This window comes from Aedes albopictus, chromosome 2, assembly GCF_035046485.1.
Source record: "Aedes albopictus strain Foshan chromosome 2, AalbF5, whole genome shotgun sequence".
Lineage (NCBI taxonomy): Eukaryota > Metazoa > Arthropoda > Insecta > Diptera > Culicidae > Aedes > Aedes albopictus.
Window position 1 is genome coordinate 43,804,952 of NC_085137.1, and position 22,256 is coordinate 43,827,207.

The 22,256-nt window shown below is 40.4% G+C and overlaps 1 protein-coding gene across 19 annotated transcripts in view; it reads right to left on the reverse strand.

The window, feature by feature from the left end:
* Positions 1 to 7,517: 7,517 nt before the first annotated feature.
* Positions 7,518 to 22,256, reverse strand: part of LOC109432543 (voltage-dependent L-type calcium channel subunit beta-1) — a 576,281-nt gene continuing 561,542 nt past the window's right edge. For 17 of the 19 annotated variants that reach the window (XM_029871037.2, XM_029871027.2, XM_062849557.1 and 14 more), the window contains 5 exons: positions 20,826 to 20,966; positions 20,586 to 20,753; positions 20,407 to 20,530; positions 14,579 to 14,614; positions 7,518 to 8,318 (listed from right to left, as the gene is read on the reverse strand). In XM_029871037.2, the coding sequence (XP_029726897.1) occupies positions 7,723 to 8,318; positions 14,579 to 14,614; positions 20,407 to 20,530; positions 20,586 to 20,753; positions 20,826 to 20,966 (1,065 nt within the window). In that variant the 3' untranslated portion in view covers positions 7,518 to 7,722. The remainder of the gene's footprint in view (positions 8,319 to 14,578; positions 14,615 to 20,406; positions 20,531 to 20,585; positions 20,754 to 20,825; positions 20,967 to 22,256) is intronic. The other 2 variants (XM_029871033.2, XM_029871038.2) reach the window with 1 other exon arrangement.

The following is a 22,256-nucleotide window of genomic DNA, read 5'->3' on the forward strand; positions in this document are numbered from 1 at the left end:
TTTTATTTATCAGCGCAAAACCTGGAATACTCAGTGAATATTTTGAATACTTAGGAAAATTTTACTATGATTATAAATAAAACATGAATACCAAGTAGTGAACTTAACTACTGGTAGATCTACTCAAAAGTAGATTCCACAGAGTTTACTACATTGTTGGTATGAATCTGGTAGTTGAAATAAATCTATAAATACCGCTACAATGACATTTTCCAAAAATTCTGTCAGAGTTTCTTTCTGGAACTACTTTTTATTTAAATATCTCTTGGAATGCCTCCTAGGATTTTTCACAGGATTCCTTCCGCATTTTTCCATGAAAATGTTCTTGGTATTCTTTTTTGAATTCCTTCCGGAGATTTTTCCGGATTCCTATTGGCATTTTTCAAAATTCGAACATTTTTTTCTTTGAGGATCTTTCAAGATTTCTGAATTTCTACCGACTTCTGCTGCAGTTTTTCACGAGTTTTTTCGCGGTATTTGTTCCACGATTGATTCCGAGATCTACACAAGAGTCTCTAAGGATATATCGCAGGTGTTTTCACAGAATTTCACCTAAAGTTTCTCTCGGAATTCCTCTTCAAGATTTTCCGTGATTCCTTCCAGTGTTTCTCAAAAGACTGCTCCAGTAGATCTGTCCGGGATTTCTTCCAGTTTTGTTGCAGGAGTTATGGGATTTCTACTAGAGCTCCTGCAAGGATTTTTTTAAGGAGTTTTCCACGAATTTTCAGCAAGAACGCCTTCCGGGATTTCTTTAGAAGTTTCTCCTTCAATTTCTTCGAGGACTTTCTTCAGAGTTTCGCTTTGGATTTCTACAGGTGTTTTAGCTGAAATATTTCCTAAAGGTTCTTGCGAGAGGTTTTTTTTAAGTTTCACCTGAGATTTCTCTCGGTTTTCTTCCAGTACCGTAAACCGGGGTCAAATTGATCAGCGGGGTGAAATTGATCATTCGGGCACTACATTGTTATTCCATACTAGGAACTCTTAAGCGTCGTAATGATCTTATATTTTTAACGTCATCTGGTTCGTAGATGTCCAGACTTTTTATAGACTTTTATTTTTTTAGAAAAAAAGTTAGTTTTGCCTTATTTTTTAGGAATTTGCAATGTACTTCTCATTTAGCTTAAATCATTGCTACTAAACTATCGATTGCCAATACGACTTCCCGTAAATTCTCTGTTTTAACATTTTAGTGGAGCCTTGGTTGGGAAGTTATGTAGCTAATCAGAACATGAAATAGTTATAAAAAAGTTCATTTTATGAAATAGTCCTTTATTGTGATGGAAATCAATTATTTCAAATGAAATTGCCTACCTTTAGGCGTTTAAGGGGAAATTTCAAAATTTATTTTTGCATTTAAAGTATTAAATTCACTAGTTGTAAGATTTTAAACGCGTTATTCGGTTTAAGAAGAGCAAAATTAAGCGGAGAAGGAAATGTTCCTTTCCAACCGATGCTTAATTGTATACTGATCAATTTCGCCCCAAAGTGGCATTTCCATTTTTTTGATGTTTGAAGTTATTTAACTTAAAGTTTAAATTTGTTGAACAAAATTCTATAACACGGTTTCATGGAGATCCACTGGGTATTGGTTTTACAGAAATTCTTTTGGCAATATTTGAATCGGCACTGATATTATCCGCAAAAGTTGTTTTAAAGTGATCAATTTGACCCCGGATTACGGTACTTCTCTCAGAAGATTCCTTCCGGCGTTGGTCCTGGGCAATTTCTCAGATTTTTTCTGAACTTATCCTGAGCTTTCTTTTAAGTTTTTTTAGTGCCTTTTGTGATTTCTGCAAAAACTATTTCTAATTGAGTTTTTGCCCGTGATTCCTTTCAGTTTTTTTTTTTTCATATTTTTCCTCGAAGTTTTTCACCGCATTTCTTGCAGTAATTCAGATGAGATTTTTTTGCTGATTTCATCGGAATCACTCCCTTATTTTCTGGAATAATTGTTCCAGGAGTTTTAACCCTTTGTAGCTGGAGGGGTCATATATGACCCCGGCTACGAAACCGAGCATAACAAACGTGTTCGACACCAGCGAGGTTGCGTCGACAGCGGCGAAACAAATCGGCTCCAAAAGGTTAAAGGCATTTCTCTGGAATTTTTCTCGGAATGTCTCCTGTGATAACCTACAACATTACTTGTAAGAAAGTTTTCAGAGAATATCACAACGAATCCAGGTGAAATCTTGCGAGACACCTCTCAAAGATCTGTTGGAAGAACTCAAAAGTTAGTTTGGAAGAAATCCATGGAAAAAGTGGGACATCTTGTAAAAAATCTTTATATTTTGACCCCCTTTGTCGTGCAGATACAGAATGTAGAATCATCTCAGCACCGCTAAAGAACGTGGCGCACCATTTTAACTGCAAATTTGTTGGGCTTATCCGGCTTGCAATCAAAACCTGAGTAACGCGGACGAAACCCCTTCTTGTTTTCAAGCAAATCTTGAAGCATGTTTCATGTGTAAATTGCTTTGATCACATCGGTCATTCGGGTGTCTCTTTTCTCCGGATTTTACTCTCTGCGCTCTCTCAAAAAAGGTAAACCATGTTCAAGCTTGAATCTGTACACATTACTTCAACAAAGTTTGTTTACATTCGAGGATGGTTAAGGGGCTGTCCATAAACCACGTGGTCATTTTTTTGGGACTTTTCAACCCCAACCAACCCCCCCCCCCCGCGTGGTCATTAGTCCACACAAAATTTTTTATTGGTCCATACAAAATGATCATTGGCCGAACCCCCCCCTCCCCTAATGACCACGTGGTTTATGGACAGCCCCTAAGGTGATTTCCAGCCCGAGGCTATTTTATCTCCGGCCTTAAAATAAGTTCGCTGTACAACTCTCCAGGAACTGTTTCTGATTCAGTGCTTGAATCTGAGTGAATATTCAAATACGACCAGTTTTCTGCGCCAGTCACAATTACGAACGAACATAAAAAGGGAGAGAAGTAAAACCCGAATCAACTTCGACCACTGTTCTTCATCGGTCGTTTGTCTGGAGAAGCAAACAGACTGGAGATCATTTGTTCTCACTCGCTGCAGTGGGAAGAATATGTGGAAATGTTTCAGTGGATTTATGTCTTGCTCAAAATTTGTAAAACAATCATTTTGGTGGTCTACACCGGTGAAGAGAAAGGTTCAGGACGCTCTCTCTCTTCTTACAGAGATGAACCAGCCACGGGCTGAAAGTCTCTTTAATAAAGATAATAAAAAAAAGAAAGGTTCAGAGAGGTACACTCCCTTGAACCATCGTTTCAAGTGCTTTTGCTCCAACTTGCCCCGTCTTTCCAATCAGTGTATGCTCAATGGTATATTGAAAACATCAAATACAGTTTTCTACAGATTTTTCGAAACGTTATTTTGAAAATTTTATATCAGGTTTAATAAAAAATTCTCAACGACTTGTTTTACATTTTTTTTCTAGATATTTTTTTTGTTTTCTTAAACAAATCGTCTAGACATTTTCCTTACTTTATTCAAGTAAAGTCTCTAAAAAAATATCAGTGATTGTACAAAAAAACAATCACGTTTCTTATTTTACTATATTTTAACTGGGATTTATTTAAGCATTAAATGCAAATTCTGACCTGAGATTCAATCATAAATTTCCAAAAATTCAGCAAAGGCCATAGATAAAATGAATGTTTTTGCCGTAGTTTTCTCTAAGGGTTGCTTTTAGGAATTTCCAAAGTGGGAGCATCTCAAGTTATATCAGTAAAATAATTTCCAATTATTCAAGCAGTAAGTTGTTTTGAAGGGTGGACTTGGTGTGATGACAACTTACTCATGCAATCAATTGTGTTCTTCTGATGCTCTTCTAATAGTACATACAATTTTGAAAGGTGTTACGAGAAACAAGAAAATTTCTTGGCGTTAAGTCAAAATTTATCTTAACTTGTAATGGTTACGCGACAGATTTTTGAGTTCATCGAAGTAAACAGGTCCTATTTTTCAATTAGAAAAGCATAAACTGAATCTTCTACTTAAAGTTAATCGTTTGATTACTGGTTGATGCATCCCAACTAACATTTTCAGCGCTATAACCATTTGCTTTATGTTGTGTAACCATCGAATTGAAGCAGTCAATGCTGAACAAAAGAAAAGCTAGTCAAATATAAACCATTAAGCTAATACACGGCTGCAAAACAAGCACCATACAGCTACCAAACTCAGTTTTCAGAAATCAATCATTTGTCACTGGGGCTGCCTTTACTGCACCCTATGCCAACTCCGGGAGATTTCCCGGAAGATGTGAAAACTTGAACAAATCGAATATGAGTCTCCACCAACAAAACGGCTGCTACTATACAGTACAATTTGTAATACAGTAGACGTTCGGTCGGTGCAAACGGTTTAACTGCAATGTTTTTTAACTGCAAGTCCGGTAAGTGCAACAATTTTGCAGTTATCGCACCGCTATCCGTCAAAACGGTGCGCCAGGTTAGCCCAAATGAACAGTTAATGAATTTTGCATTCATTTAACGTCAATTGATGGGTTGTTGACGCCTGTCTGACGTTGCAGTTATCGAATTTTATTCGCTAAGTGAAACGTAAACATGTTGCAGTTATCGAACGTCTACTGTACTGATAAATCCACTAATCAGCAGCGCTTTAAAGGCCGTTATGCGATATCTTTATAGCTAGAAGCTGTAATAAAGAAACTGTTGGTATGCCAACACAGCTTGTCGAATGTAAACATCATTGTCAATACAAACTTTAAGCGAGATATATAGCTACTACACAAATACTTTACAGCTATTCATCTCTGTGTTGGAAAATTACTTGGGTTGCTTTTAGTGCACTTTAATCCAACTCCGGAAGATTTGCCCGTAGATGTCAAAATCGAAAAAGAGTCCCAGCCAAAAAAAACAGCTGGTTTTATACAATACGTTTTGTAATGTTGCCAACTACACAAAACAGCAGCGCTTCGTAGCTGTTTAAAGAACACTCTTTCAGCTAGAAGCTGTGACGAAGAACCTGTTGGCGTAACCACACAGCTTGTTCATTGTAAACATTATTGCGTTTGACGTTTCACAAGCTTTTGCAGCAATATGAAGTTGGGTAAGGTTTCCTGTGCACAATTATGAGGCCTTGTCAGGAGTAAAACAAAACGGACTATTTTCTATGATATTTATATATAGCAGTGTGGCAGCAAGGACATCATCGGGACCAGTGGATACGGAGATCAGGAGTTCGATTCCAAGTAGCGGCAAGTACTTTAATTATTAAATTTTAAAAGCGATAATTCCAGTACCACATGTGTTGCGTTACGGTATCCATAACCTAATTATATTTAATCGATTAATTTGGGGATGCTATATAACTATTATTTAACAACTGTGAAAAGGCTGAAAAAGCGCCTACTCAAGATGTTATTCAGTTAGTGGTTACATAGAGTAAAGAGTTATGGCTTAGTGGCATAGAAGCTGCTCGCACAGCATATACATGTGGATTAAGTTCGCCAGATTCATTGGTATAGGGCTTGCATAGAAGCTTCCGTCTATATGTACAACACAGTAACTTAGCATCAAGCCGTATTGTGTATATTTATTGTTGACATTTACATTCACAATAAATATTAGTTGGAATGCCAAACATAACCATTTTTTCTAAGTAAAAGAGTGATTCCCACGCAAAATGTAATGCGTGGGATTTATCTTATGTATACTAGTTCCATGAAATGTGGGTTGATTTCAATCAAGAAGTTGCATCTTGCCTCAGAAACTGGAAAACTTTCATTATTTCTTTTAGGATTTTTTTTACTAATAGGGCCTGCACTGAAAATAATCGACACGCCTCATCCATGTTTTTTTACTCGTTAATGTATCGTTCAAAACAGCACGCTATATTAACGTGTAATTCTTTTGAATCAGATGTTGAATAGTTGAGGTTCTAAACCACTGTCTTTTACACATGAGTTTATCGTGTTTGACAGTATGTTTATGTATCGATAATGGAAATGGTTCGCCTATAACGTAATGTACATCACCGAACTCGCCCGCGTTAAGTATGTCTTAGCATTCTTCATTTTTTGGTGAATAGGGATCCGCAGCTGGGTGCCTGGTACTGATAATCTAAGAAATTTGACATTTATGATACCAAACTAACGTGTTTTACATATGATTTCGAAAAGTAGATTTATGACTGGTTTGACACGTTAAATTCAGATGCTTCCCAAGTGGTGAAAATCCATGTTTGAAACATGTGGCTCGAACGTGTATAATATTTTCAGTGTGGGACCATTTGGGTTGGAGCACCTAGTCTGGGCACCCGCAACTGTAACTCAGTAAATTTCCAGTCTATTGACAGTATCTAGCCATATACAAAATTTCAAATCAATTGGTTTGAAATTGACTGAGTTACAGCAGCAAGTGCCCAAAATAGGTACCCCTGCCCAAATGGTTCCAGACCCTTCATTTCGATTTTTGTTTTGGTTCGTTTTAATAAAATTTATTATTAATTTTAGAAGTTTCTTGCAAGGTCCCTTGAGAAATCCTACAGCAACTCTAGACCAAATCCGGCTGAATCAAATGGAGAGTCACCTCATTCGAGTCGATATGTTCACCTCGATAGACGAGTCGAGCTGCGTCACGTCACTCCACTCGTAGAATGAACCCATCTGGCAATACCACGCACTGTGCATGGTGAGCTCGATTCATATTGTTACCATATTATATTCGGATACAAATAAAACAATTCTGATACGCGCAATGGCATAGCGGAACGCCCGCCGGTAATAATCGCGACTTAGGGTTCGTTTCGCACAGCAACCAAAGATCGATCTAATACTGGAGATTTGGCTAACTAAAAGGGATAAGACAGCTAATAATCAAACAATAACAGGACAAGACTTAGTTTTCAAATGAGATGGATTTGTTTGCCCTGCTGTTACAGTTTAAATGGAGCAGATAACTTCGCTTGTTGCGAAAAATCGAACGGTTGTGGAATTACCATATCTACCATATTTTGGTTAGCCTAATGATTGTATGTAACAACATTTTTAAAAGTCCACGCAATTTTTGGAAACAGACGAAGGAAACCGTCCATTGATTTCTGGATTCCATTCTATATTCGACGGCAAATCAATAGCAATGATCCACTCCATTTGAAAGCTCAGTCTAACATACTCGGAATCAATTCTAAACATGAAACGGGCGGAAGAATTTGGACATTGGATTGAAATGATGACGAAAGCGGTATTATATAGAAATGAGTATTTTCCTTTTTTTTCATACAATAGGAATGGATCAGGATGATTCAACGAACGACGGCGATTTCTTGCAACTTACGCGCTTTCACTCTCAAAATAATTGTTCGCTTTTGTTTTGTGATGTGTGGTTGTGTGTATGTGTGTGCTCCCTGTCTCGTGGTATTAGTGTGCTTTGGGTTTCGTGTACGTGCGCGCTCCTAGTGTTGCCCACGTGTGTTTGTGAGTCTTTTATTATTTATACAGGTTGCTCGTTTTGTTCTACGTTCGTTCCTACAAGTATCTGCCGAGTATTTTGTACACGGACGAATCGTTCCCGAGAGAGCAATGGAAGCGTGTTCTTGTTTGTCTTTGTGTGTACGTGTTTGTTCGTGTGTGTTCGTGTTCATATCGCCAACCGTGCTTCAGTAGAACTCGTCGTACTCGAAGCCGTCGTCCTCTTCGCTGTCTGGGACAAGCTTCTCCTCGTCTACCGATTCATCATCCTGATCCCATCCCTATATCCACGATTCCTACATGGCGTTCAATACTCTTCTATTATTACCGCCTCCCCGGTGCGGGCTGTAGTCGTCGCGGTCCCGTCCGTCCGTTCGCTCCATACCTCGGCGGACCGACTGCGACGACGGTGGCGCCACCAACTGCTGTGGATGTGCGATCGGATAGCGGGGATCCCCCCGCATCAGGTCACCCCTCGTGTCTCGTATCAGCTCGCGATCGTGATCGAGCATGTCGCTGTTTAGATTGTGTCTATTGCTACTACTGCTGGCTACGTTTACCCCACCGGATATATGCACCCTACTGTCCCGTTCCCGTAGATCCCGTATGTCCCGACTGTCGCCCCGTACCATTCCACCGCCGCCACCTCCTCCGCCTCCACCGCCGCGTTCCCCTCCACCGCCATAATCCGAGGGTCCGTAGTTTCGCTCGTTCAGTAGATCGTCGTCGTTGATGTCGTAGTGTAGCTGCATGTCTCGTTCACGGGCGTGCAATCGCTCCCGGTCTCTGTCCCGGTCCCGTTCGTACCGTTCCATCCGGTCCCGGTCGCGGTTCTCGTGGCGATTGGAGGCTGGTCGTCTACTACTATTACTATTGTGATGATATGATGCACCTGCGGGGACGAGATAAGGCTTAGGTTAGTATGGAACAGGTCTATAGAGTTCCTCTGGGATCATGAACAAGAAACAGCCCAATCGGACACCGAGTCGTAGCTTGTGCTGGTCCAGACGGGCTGAGTTGAAATTGTCACTCACACAAACAGAAATTCAAATCGTTTGTTCTAGTTTTTGGTTTCAATTTGAAGTAGTTGGGTAGAGATTTGGTTTAAAAGTGCACTCGTGAACTAACAAAAAGCATGCAGTTATGAAACTCAAAACTATGAACAATAACTAGCTACTCCGAAAGCAGAAAACAAGGCAACACTCAAGTCAGCATTGGTTAGTATGATATTACGTATATGAAAATAATGTAAAATGGATATTAGTAGTTAAAGATTCTGGGGTAATATGCATTCCCAGGACAAAACGACTACTGAAGCATTTTAAAACTTTTAGCGCGAATGAGGCACGTTGTAGACAGGCGCGGAACAGGCAGAACTCAGTCTTCCAGAGTAAGAAGCGCCAGCGGGAAGAACGAGATCGCGAAGCGTTGGAAGAGCTGTAGTTGTACCGCGTTAGTTCTACACTCAGCAAAAAAACCTAGCGAAATTCATCGAAATACCTTATGAAAATTTGCTATAACTAATTCTTATGGATGCCATAAGAATACCTTATGAAAATTGATCGTGCTTGCTATGACAAATTTCATAAGATAGACTTATGAAAAGAACAAAAAAATCTTAAAATGATGCAGACTGGATTCGATCCATGAACGTCGGGATCACCGAGCCCGTGTTTTATCCACGCGGCTACCGACGCTTGAGCATACCATGCTGCTAAACATGAATAAAAGCCAAGCTGTGAGACGATTTTACGTCATAGAGTGACCTTATGAAATTCATCCGAATCATTATGAATTATTTAAAGGCCGTTTCATAAGTTGGGCCTTATGGAAATCTTAAGGTTATTTGGCTGAGTGTACGAGAAGCTGAACAACTCGCGCCGAGGCTTTGTGTCACAAGCCGATATGTGCCGAGACAATCACGGGAATATTCTCATGAGCGAGTGCAAGGTGGTCTAGAGGTGACGACAGCATAACGATGAGCACCTCAATGGCGACGTTGCAAGCACCGTCGGTGGCGTGGTAACAGATCTAGGAGTACGTGCGCAGGACGAAAGACTTCCGGCCCCAATCCTCCAAGAGCTTGAGGAGGAGGTTGGACGGTTGAAAACAACATAGCCGCTGAAGCAGATCAACTACCAAGCGAGCTTCTACAATACGGTGGAGCAGCATAGGTGAGAGCACTACACTGGGTCATTACCAAGATTTGGAAGCAGGGAGTATTACCGGCGGAATTTATGCGTCCAATCTACAAAAAAAAGCGACGAGTTGGATTGCGGGAAATATCGCGCAATCACACTACTGAGTGCTGCCTACAAGATGCTCTCTCAAGTTTTATGCCGTCGTCTATCACCGATTGCAAGAAAGTTTGAAGGGGCAATATCACGCTGAATTCATGGGTGAACGCGCTACAACGGACCAGATGTTCGTCATCCGCCAGGTGTTGCAGAAACGCCGCGAATACAACGTGCCCACACATCACTTGTTCATTGATTTTAAATCGGCGTCTGATACAATCGATCGAGACCAGCTATCGCAGAGGGTTACGGCAAGGTGATGGTCTTTCGTGGTGCAATAAGGAGAGCGGGGATAAACACGAGTGGAACGATTTTCACGAAGTTCGTTCAGCTGCTTGATTTCGCTGATAATATTGATATTATTGCTCGCAAATTTGAGACGATGATGGCGGAAGACAAGGTACACGATGGCAAAGGGCTCTAAGGAGGAATAACCGCTCCCGCCACCCCGAATTTCTATCGACGGTGATGAAATCGAGGCGGTTGAACAATTCGTGTACTTGGGCTCACTGGTGACCGCCGACAATGACACCAGCAGAGAAATTCAGAGACGCATTGTGGCAGGAAATCGAGCTTACTTTGAACTCCGCAGAACTCTACGATCGAGCAAAGTTCGCCGTCATACGAAGTTAACTATCTACAAAACGCTGATTAGACCGGTAGTCCTCTATGAGCACGAAGCATGGACAATACGCGCAGAGGACCAACGCGCAGAGTGCAGAACTGGGAGCACACAGCTACAGACCGAGTAGACTGGAGACGACTTCTATGTACAGCAGCGGACACTCAGGCCTTAGTCTGAGATGAGGACTAGTGCACTGCGCTGCAAATGTACAAATATAGCACTCTGTTTGAATATCAACATCTGTGAAGAGACGCAGCGATGAGTGCTGCAGCGTGAGAGGCAGTAGGCACTGTTCAGAGACAACCTATGAACCGGTGTTTTGACGAGGAGGGCAACGGACGAAAAGAATATTGCCAGAAGTCGGATGCTCGTGTCGGAGACCCGACAGAGCAGGGAACGATAAAAAAAAATCACGAGAAAAATGTTATTGCTCAGGTGCAAGAGAGCATGGATCAGAATGATGCAAGAGAGTATGGAACAGAAAGATACGTGGAGGTTTTACGAAACTGTCAATGGTGTGCGGAGAAAAATTGCACCTTCTCCCGTCATGTGCAATTACTGTGATGGAAACTTGCTGACAGACAAAACAATGGTGGCTGCCAGGAGGAGAGAGCACTTCCAAATAATCTTGAACGGTGGGAATGGAAGATTGACAGACAACATTCGAATCGACGATGTCAGGTTGTGGGATCTCCGACGTTAGACGAGATCGAGACAACCATTAAAGGACTGATGAACAACAAGGCTGCTAAGAAGGACGAACTACCGGCCGAGCTTCTCAAGCACGAGAGTGAGGAGCTGTATCAACACTCACTCCGTATTATTTTGAAGAAATGGGAAGATGTGGAAATGCCTGCTAGTTGATTTGGTGGTCTCATTTGCCATCTATACAGGAAAGGGAATTGACTGGAGTGCGCGAGTTACAGAGGAATATCACTTCTCAACTCAGCGCCATCGTAAGCGGAAAGAATAGTTGATCGGAGAGCTTTTGGAGATGAATATAGTGAAGCGAATAAAACACGCAGGCAGCGGTGGGCTGGGCACGTAGCTTGTGTGCCGAAGGGACGACGAGCTACCGATCTGTAACAGAGAACCAGGAAGGAGACGTTGGCTTCGTGAAAGACCGCGCACATGGTTCTTTTTTTAATTTTAATTTTTTGACCTAAGAACTCTACGGAGTCAGTTTATGAACGTTCAGGGTGACTGGAAGCAATTGAGCCAAGACCGAGACCAGTAGTGGAGGCGAATGCTTCATTCGGCATAGACTCACTGCTGCGAGTTGTAGCCCATCAAGTATCAAGTAAGGAAGTATGAATATGGGTTTGAGGCGAGGAACAAAAAATCACGCAGTCAGAGCTTCGTATTTGAACGTGTGTTCCAAGAAGAAGGGACGATTGCTGCGGTTGGATGTTGTTGAACGAGGGTTGGTTTGGATATTACTTTGACATGGTTCATCTCTGTTTTGATAGTCAGCGTTTGCCGTTTGAAGTGAGGGTCGCAGTGAGTGTTGTTAACCATCCATCATTTGTTAGTACTGTGTATGGAACGGAATGAATTTAAACCTTTCAATTAGTTACAGAACTTGTCACTTGAGTACCAAGTTACAACGTATTATTCACAAATCGAGAATAATACATTGCAAATACGTAACATACTCGTTTGGTTTCCCTTACTCAAGTTGTAAACTCTAAAACATGTCATCAAACATCCGCGTTATAAGCAGTAACGGAGCTCCTAACGATCTCAACGAAGCTGCAAAGTTTCAAAAATAGTTTTCAGCAAAAGTATTGTCAACATGGAAGTAAAATTAGTGAGAAGTTGGATATTTTAACGTGAAATGCAAATAAGAAGATTTTATGACAGTTTTTTGAACTTCAGCTTGATTAACGATCGGTCGTTGCTCCGGTATCACCAGATCACTTACACAAGACACAAACGAACTTGCTGTTTGGGACAAACAAAAAGGCCCTAAGTACGCGGAGTCTAACATTTGACAAGGAATGAAATAAAGATCAAACATATGTAGCGATTTTCGACTGAGATGAGTACTTTGGATTTACTTTATTCTGGCTTGCAGTCTTAATGTTTCAATGTTTTTGGACAGCTACGAATAATTCTTTGTAAGTTTATGTTATATGTTAAACCACTATTGATAATTAATGTATTATGTCTCTGTCTGTATATCATATGAAATTGGAACCCTGAAGAAGATCCAAATTGGGATCGAAACGTTGGATAATACATTCGTAGGCCAACTTATTACAGACTGATTTTAGAGTTCCTTGTTCGGCTGTTCTACTTTCGGTTAAAGTTCGGATTGCCGAAGTTCAGCACAGTTTTACCGAAGTTCGGTTAATTGTTACCGAACGTTTGGTAAACATTGCCAATGATTCGGTAGAGTTTACCGAACGTTCGGTCATTTTTTGCTCAACTTCGGTAATGTTTTGCTGAATTTTCGGTAATCCAGTGAAGAGAATTGTCAGACAAAAGAGGCACAAAACAAGCAACAAAGAAGACGTGGCGATTAATCTTTATCTCAACTGGTAACAGATAATGACATGATCTCGTAAATTTTGGTTGCAGACAAAACGGAAGCTGAATTTGTTGCGTACTTTTCAACTCGTGAATAATCAATTATTACTAACCCAAAATCGAAACTTTTTGATGATACATCTTCAGCAGCGCTGCAGTGTTTACCAACACGAAGTTACCGCTCGAAAATCACAATGCAAGGCTCGAAAATCTCTAAACTCGAGGTGCAAGATCTTTGTCCTATTCTGTTCAAGTTGGGACAAACCTATGTCGCATTGGGTAGAATGTCGCAACAAATTCAGGTTGCGACATTGTCGTTATTGTTGCGCGATGGTTGAATTTGATTCACTGGACCGTGAACTTTAACCGAAAATAGAACAACTGAATACGGTACTTCATTTTAAGTGTGTAAGACTGCAAGCCAGAATAAAGTAGATGAAACATATGTTTGGAACTAATGAAAATTCGATCGAATCAAATAAGATGTTTGAGTATTGGTTTCGTTTTGGACAAATATTTGATACTGGGATCTCAAGTGCGGATGATATTCTTTCTACTAGGTCGGAACGACACTTGCAACGACAGAATAACGGTCAATGAAAGAGAGAGAGAGAGAGTGAGAAGAAAGTATGGTGCCATAATCGCACCTACGTGAGTGTATGCGGATCTTGGAGTGTAGTGGAATTGTCACGGCAGAGGCCCATGTTTATAATGGATTGTCTATTTGTAGGCGTAAAGCCTGGAACACATAGCGTCCGTTCCGTCGAGGTTTGCGTTTTTTTGACAGTTTTCCCATGGGAAATCTGTAAAATTACTGTCACGCACACGCAAACGTATGCATTGTGTGGGGCACTTAAGGTGGTAGGATATTTTGTTTCAAGATTACCGTTATCAATGACTAATTATAATCCAAATTTAAATGATAAAAATCATTCTTAAGTCAACTATATTATCTGTAAGTTTCTCTCTGCAATGCTGAAAAATGTTACGAAAACAAAGGCAAAGCTTTTTGTGTTAGAAGCTCGAAGCAATAATATGCGTAAACTTTATAAAGAACTCACTTTTCAATCGTTAAAGCGCGTTGTAAGTATTCGATAATTTACCGTGGAAGAGTTCTCTTATCCAAGGGAGGTTCCCAAACAAAATTTGGGGCATTTCACAGAACCAATTGTGTGCGTGCGCCATGCTGCATTTTTTTTATCAAAATGTTTCTCCGGAAAGTCATAGGAGTAAACATCACCGCAGCGCAAGCCAAAAGCAAACAAAACAATTCAAAATGGATTTTTTCTCAAAAAGCAGTCAGATTGAGCTCCGCTCTGCTCTGTTCTGCTCCTTCTAATTCACCCGATTGAGCTTTTATGTGTGTGAGTGTGTGCGTGCTAGCCCTGCTATCAGAGTGTTTCCTCAACGTCTGCCATACTGAAGACTGCAAATAAAAGAATTACAAACACCGAAATGCATCAAACAAAACTTATCGAAGCTATAAGCCTAAGTGGAACGAAGAATGTAAAAATATTTGAAAGGAACTACAACAATAATGGGAATGTCTTTGAACTTATATGTTCTCAAACACAATAGGGAGCCATTACCAAACTAATACTATTCGAAATGACAAATACAGCTACAGTAAGAAAGCACATCCTACGGATTCATACATAATCAACCAAATTCCCGAATACTAGAGTTCCGTAAATTTACCTCGCTCGTTTCTATAGCCGTAGTGATCCCTAGTGTCTGTGCACAGAGTAGTCATACATTTGTGATGGTGTTGTTGTGGTGGGTGTTCATCAACACAATTAGTTGCGCGTGATTTCCGGCCAAAACGACAACGTACGTTACAACGACAACAGCAAGTGAGAGCGAGCAAAAAGAATACAGATCAGGCGCCAAAAAAAAAACGGTGGAAGAAAAAAGAGACAAACAAAATCCAGTGTGTTGGTTTGAATCCAGTTAAAATCATATCGAAATCTATATGCTTTTGCGCCATTGATTCGTGTGTATATCATATTTAGAAGTGCCATTGAGCGGGGCTGGGCAAACTTCGAGAGGAAGATGAAGAGATGTATCAGCAGTTTTCCAATTTGTCAAGATCTATTCACTTACGACTCCAGATCCAGATCCAGAGACTTTATCCCAGGTCATCGGCGTGGAAGCCATGCGCTTTTCCAATCACACCAAGTTTGCTACACAAACTGTCAACTGGTGATTGCAATCGTTTGCATCCAAAGCAGACCGAATATATCTCTGCGTCTGCACAAATTCTTGCGGGTGTCGGAGTGTTGGTGGTCTATTGTTAGCAAAGGGTTCACACATTGGTGCGTGGATGCCAGGCGTGAGGAGAAAGATTAGTGTGTTTATTACTCTGAAGATAATGCGGCACAGTTCGCTTGATTGCATAACTCGTAGGCGTTATATAGCATGAGCATGAGCATAGATGACCGTACAATTCGTAGTTGCTACTCCGTGATTGACCAGAACAATCGAAATTGCACAAGGAACCAACAAACGGAGCTTGGGAGTAGCTACCGCTCTCAATGTGCACAGTTCGAGAATTCCAGACTTTATTAGTCAATAACGGCGCCGGCCACGTCCTTACGGTCATCGAAGAGGGAAAGGAATGTTAGTGTGACGTACGTTGCTACTAGAGACCGAGATCACCTCATCTTCTCCACGACTGTCACGGGAAGGAGTTTTTGTTAGTGGGGATGGGGAGAGTCACATGATTTGGATAACATAACTCGTAGGCGTTATATAATAGATTAACACTGTGCTGTGAAAGTTGGAAGGAAGGGAAACGGCTTTTTCAACCCGTTTCTGTTCTAGCGATGGCTATGAACATGTGAATATATATGAGTTGTATATGTAGAGAGGAAGTAGAAAGTATATAGAAAGATATAAAGTAGGAGGAAAAGGACGGGTCATGGATTGAACCCAGGATCTTCTGTATACGAGGAAGTAGCCACTAGACCGTATTTTCGCGCCAAAGGTTGCGCTCTCAGTAAAAATGTTATGAAATTAGCAGGGCATACGTTCATTGTTCACTCTTTGCACCAAATACAGTAGACGTTCGATAACTGCAATATGTTTACGTTTCACTTACCGAATGAAATTCGATAACTGCAATAACTGGCAGACGTCAAAGAGCTGTCAGTCGCTGCAGAATGCAGTCAATGTGCATTCAGAAAACATCGCACAGCAATAAAATTGCATGCGAAAAACATCGCATCGCTGTTGACATTTCATTTTGACGGACCGCGGTGCGATAACTGCAAAATTGTTGCACTTAGCGGACTTGCACTTAAAAAGCACTGCAGTTAAACCGTTTGCACCGAGCGAACGTCTACTGTAATGCACTTTCGGCAGAGTAATTCAAAACTAGCAACCCACATGCTTATTGTTTACATTTCCCACCGAATAACGTAATAATGCATTACACGGTTTGACAATTAGAATTATTCACGGTAGTAAGACTGATTTTGCCGAGGCCCGTGGCGCAATCGGTCACACGTTTGCTTCATAAGCAGATGGTCATGTGTTCGATCCCAGCCCCGGCACTTTCGTCAGTTGCCCTTTCCCCCAGAAAGCAGCTGACACTGATCCTCTTCTGAGACCCGGTTATTTGGACATCGGCGAATGGCAACTCATAATGGACCCCTAATCGGACTGGTAACTGGAACAACCAACAGCCATACATCAACATCAAATGCGATGCATTTGATAATGCATCCTACAGATCCATGACGAGGACAATGTTAAAACGAGGTTTTGATATATGTATCGTTAAATGGATTAGTGAAATGTTATCAAAAAGAGAAATTTCATCAGAACTCGGTAGTTCATCTATATCAATCAAGGCAGTAAAAGGTTGTCCACAAGGGGGCGTTTTATCGCCACTTCTATGGTCCCTTGTGGTGGATGAACTACTGACAAATTTAGAATCACAGGGATTTGAAGTGATAGGGTTCGCAGATGATATTGTGATCATAGTCAGAGGAAAATACGATAGTGTGATTAAGAGCAGAATGCAAACCGCTCTTAATTACACAACTCAGTGGTGTATGTCTGAAGGGTTGGATATCAACCCTCAGAAAACAAATATTGTTGCTTTTACTAAAAGGAGAAAGTTTGAGATTTCTAATCTTCGTATGAAAGGAACTCTCATGACACTTTCATCGGAGGTTAAGTACTTGGGAATCATTTTAGATAGCAAATTAAACTGGAATTCACATTTGAACCACGTTATTTGCAAAGCAACAAATGCATTGTGGGTAAGTAAAAGAACTTTCGGTAATAAATGGGGTCTGCGACCAGCAATGATTCATTGGATTTACACTGCTATCGTAAGACCCAGAATTACATATTCTGCATTAGTATGGTGGCCAAAAACTAAGCAAAAAATTGCGATAAAAAAGTTAGAAAAACTACAAAGGCTGGCTACCGTGTCTACTACTGGTGCAATGCGTAGCACTCCTACAAAAGCACTAGATGCAATTCTAAATCTTCTTCCATTACATCAATATGTTCAACTAGAAGCAGAAAAAGCCGCATTACGGCTTAAGCGAATCAAGGTCTTCTATGATGGTGACATCAAAGGACATTTAAGTATTTTAAAAGAAATTCAAATCAATCCATTAGTTACAGTCAATGATGACTGGATGGAAACGCAGTTCAATTTTAATCGTTTATATAACGTCGAAGAGCCGGACCGTACCATTTGGAATGAAGGCGGACCGCAAATTCGTCCAGGTTCAATCGTTTTTTATACCGACGGATCGAAACAAAACGATCAAGTGGGAGCTGGAGTAATAGGCCCTGGTGTTAGTTTGTCAGTCTCAATGGGTAGATGGCCAACCGTCTTCCAGGCTGAAATACAAGCAATACTAGAATGTGCCACAATTTGTTTGAAGAGGAAATACAAGCATTCAAATGTTTACATTTTCACTGACAGTCAAGCAGCGTTAACTGCTTTAAAATCTTACAGCTGTAATTCGAAGTTAGTATGGGAATGTATTCTCTTGCTACAGCAATTATCTGCTAACAATACCATAAATATTTACTGGGTGCCAGGGCACCAAGGGATAGATGGGAATGAAAAGGCAGACGAACTAGCAAGAATAGGATCATCAAAACCTCTTCTAGGCCCAGAGCCTTTTTGTGGCAACTCTCCATGTTCCATAAAAATGGAACTGAGGAACTGGGAAAGGGTTATGGTTCATGCAAATTGGAATAAAACCCAAGGTGCACGACAATCTAAAAAGTTCATTACTCCAAATGTATCAATTACAAACAAGCTTCTTTCACTGTCCAAAAAAGACCTGTGCACATATACAGGACTAATAACAGGACACTGTCTTACCAATTATCACAAGAAAATAATGAGAAAAGTTGAAGATGATACTTGTCGATTTTGCGATGAGGAATCTGAAACCTCTGCACATTTATTATGTGACTGTGTTACACTCTTTACTACAAGAGTAAGATATTTTGATAAGGGATTCCTACAGCCCTCTGAAATATGGTACTTACAGCCTTGTAAAGTAATTAATTTTATACGACACATTCTTCCCTGCGGGGAAACATCCGACGATCATGCGCTGAGGGTCTCTGCTCATAGTGACCTATCGCCTTGATATGTGGTTACATAGATTAAAGCGGGTGGTGTATCACAAAAGATCAGAAAATTGGTCGCAGTGATAAGTTACCCTACAGGAAAAAAAAAATCCTCGTGCTCATCATTCTACCATGATAGGGTAGAAAAGTGAAAGCAGCGCAACGGCAACAAGTTCGATATACACTCCCGTTCAAAAGTTTGGGGTCACCCCCTCAAAAACATGTCATTTTTTTAGGCCCATATCTCCGCCAATTTGCGTCCGATTTCAAAACCCTAGGTTTCATTCAAAAGATAATAAGCCAAAGAAACTTTAAACAGGATTTAAAAGAAACTTTTTCAAAAAATTTGGTATGTAAACTTAACCCAAAGTTGCCAAATTTTCTAAAAAATGAATATAAACTTACGGCAGTGTCGCTGGAAGTTGGGTCAACCAAATTTTAAGATGAGAGCGGTAATATGACCCATTTTCTATTAGCTTTCAACTGCTTTTTACAGAACTTAGCTAAAAAATCTAGAAAAAAAAGTTATTAAGTAAATTAATCCTTGATGTCATCGACCAAAAGTTTGGGGTCACCCCTCAAAATGCTGTATCGGCCAAAAGTTTGGGGTCACTATCGTAAAACATGGAAAAGTGATTTGTTGATATCTTTGTCATCTTTCATTCAATTTTAATTCTTCTTGGCTTATTTGAAACAAAATGAATGATACTTACTGCATAGACATTGAACCACACATATTTGTTGAAATTTACATACTAAAACTTATCGTAAAGTTGCCTCATTTTTTGAAGCGTGGTAAAATGTGCTAACTTTACAAAACATTTTTATATACAAAAATCGTTAAATACGTTAAGTTGAAGACATCAAACGTAAATTTAGTTAATTATCTTTGAAATGAGCCAAAAATAATTAAAATTGAACTATAGATGACGAAGATATCACCAAATCACTTTTCCATGTTTTACGAAAGTGACCCCAAACTTTTGGCCGATACATCATATTGAGAGGTGACCCCAAACTTTTGGTCGATGATATCAAGGATTAATTTACTTAATAACTTTTTTTCTAGATTTTTTAGCTAAGTTCTAAAAAAAGCAGTTGAAAGCTAATAGAAAATGGGTCATATTACCGCTCTCATCTTAAAATTTGGTCGACCCAACTTCCAGCGACACTGCCGTAAGTTTATATTCATTTTTTAGAAAATTTGGCAACTTTGGGTTAAGTTTACATACAAAATTTTTTGAAAAAGTTTCTTTTAAATCATGTTCAAAGTTTCTTTGACTTATTATCTATTGAACGAAACCTAGGGTTTTGAAATCGGACGCAAATTGGCGAAGATATGCGCCTAAAAAAATGACATGTTTTTGAGGGGGTGACCCCAAACTTTTGAACGGGAGTGTATGTACCTAGTACAATTAGAGTATACATTTAGGCGCTGTTCAAAAAGTGTAAGTACAGCTTCCAATTGGAATTGCTCACGCGGTGCCCTAGTGGACAATAGAGCAATTAGGTTAAGTGATTGAAGAACAAAAAATAAAACTGCTTTTTTGAAAGCGTGGTGTAGATATTTGAAAAGTGAAAGCAACACTAACCCGAACACCTGAATAGTTTTGATAATACTTATTGTAACAATGAATACATTCGCATCACTTTAGTTTTGAGAATATAACATTTCTACAAACATTCTGCTGATAACATCTCTCCATCGATTCGTCGATATCCCACAATAAGTTCAACTAAATTGTGCATTAAAGCCAACAACAGACGCGGTGTAACGGTAAGTACACATATAAGGGTGTCGTCGTTCTCTTTAAAAAAATCCAGTTTTGATAATTCCGAATCTTTCCCCCCATCCGGTTCCCTTGCCATCTAGATATAAAGTCTCTCTTTCTAAAATTTGCCCAGATGTCACTTACCAGGCGGAGGTGGAGGACCGATCCGGCCGGACTGTTCGCCCGACGGTGACGCTTCTTGGGACGGCAAAGGTCTAGGAACAGTTGGAGTTGGTCGTATGGGAGGATGTGTAGCCCGCCAGTATGCCTAAAATAGGAAGAATTGAGGAATTACAGAACTTATGCACGACGGATCATCATACCTCTAGGTATTCGGCCAGGTGGTTGCACGCTTCGTCGAGCTGGTTCTCATCTAGGATGACATCAAACATCTCCGGTGGACATTGACCCAATTTTTCAGCAGCTACCATTTGTACTGATAAATTTTTCGCCTGAGCTTTGCCACGTGATTTGATTAATCTTTGTAATACCTGTGAATGGGATCAGAGGATTTCATTTAGCATTTTGAAGGGTTTCTCAGAACATTTGATGAAATAACTCACCTTACTACTAGCTATTTTTAAATAAACTATTATTGGCGCTAATGATGTTTTCGCTAATTGTGACGGATGATTTATTGTATCACAATCAAGTACAACTAATTGAAGTGTTCTCGCTAGTTCGAATATTCGCTCGATCTCAGCCTAGAATGGGAGTGATTTGTGTTATTAAGTAACATATACATTACGACGCTAATAGTGGTTTGCACTAGGGGATGAAATCCAGAATTACCCGAGATTTTGGTTATCTGGAAGTTCTTGTATGGATGCTTTAAATAACTTAACCATTTATTTCTTAAGAATTCTATCTGTCTTTTCTCTTTTTTTTTGACAAAGTGTGCCTACAAGATACTCTCTCAAATCTTATGCCGCCGTCTATCACCGATTGCAAGAGAGTTCGTGGGGCAATATCAGGCTGGATTCATGGGTGAACGCGCTACAACGGACCAGATGTTAGCCATCCGCTGGTGTTGCAGAAATGCTGCGAATACAACGTGCCCACCCATCACTTGTTCATTGATTTTAAATCGGCGTATGATACAATCGATCGAGACCAGCTGTGGTAGTTTGGTGTATAACTGAGTGAGTAGGTCATGACGTGGGTGAAAATTATTATCATTCGATCTGTCAAGCTGGAGGGTACCACATTGGCGACGAGAAGAACCCATTGCAACGCGAGGAAGAAAGAAGAGCTGGTTGACTTCAAACAAAGGATGCTTGGACTCCAGAATTGATTATGGAAGAAGGAAATCTATACTACTAGCGAGGAAACGTCAAAATTCTTGGAAGGACAACTGCAACGGGAACAGCTTGAATTCGAGGAAAAGGCGTTTGTCACCAATTGAAATAATGAAGACTCTAGGTAAATATAAGTAGTCTGAACTTCCGACGGATAGCATCTGGCCGGATCAGACAACATGAGGGAAATCGTATAATCGATCGTCAATCAGTTCGGACGCGTTTTTTAATCGCTCCCGGTCGCGCACCTTTTTAATTGTAGCATACGTTTCATTTTCATTTTCGGTCGTACGTATCGTCTAATCAAGTGTAAGTTAAAATGAGCTGCGAAATTTGTCTGTCAGAAACTGCCGCTGACTTAACTCTGTGGTCATCCATAGGGTGTTCGCGTCAATTTCATCCCGCTTGCATTGGCATAAATGTGCAAAGATGCTCGCTTCGTAAAAAGGACAGAAGGACGGATATCTCATCGTTCGTGTTGCCGTGCTGCAGCTCCTGCCAAAACATTGTAGCCACTAGTTTAGATTTGAAGTCACTTGTTGATCAACAAGAAATACTAACGGCACAGATCAACAAAAACACGGAGGTGATTCATCGCACCTCATTTAAACAAAGTAACATGGGCGTAATCGATGAAGCCGTTGACCGCCTGGAACTGCTAGTTACGGATATAAAAAATCAGCTTGCGATGGCGAA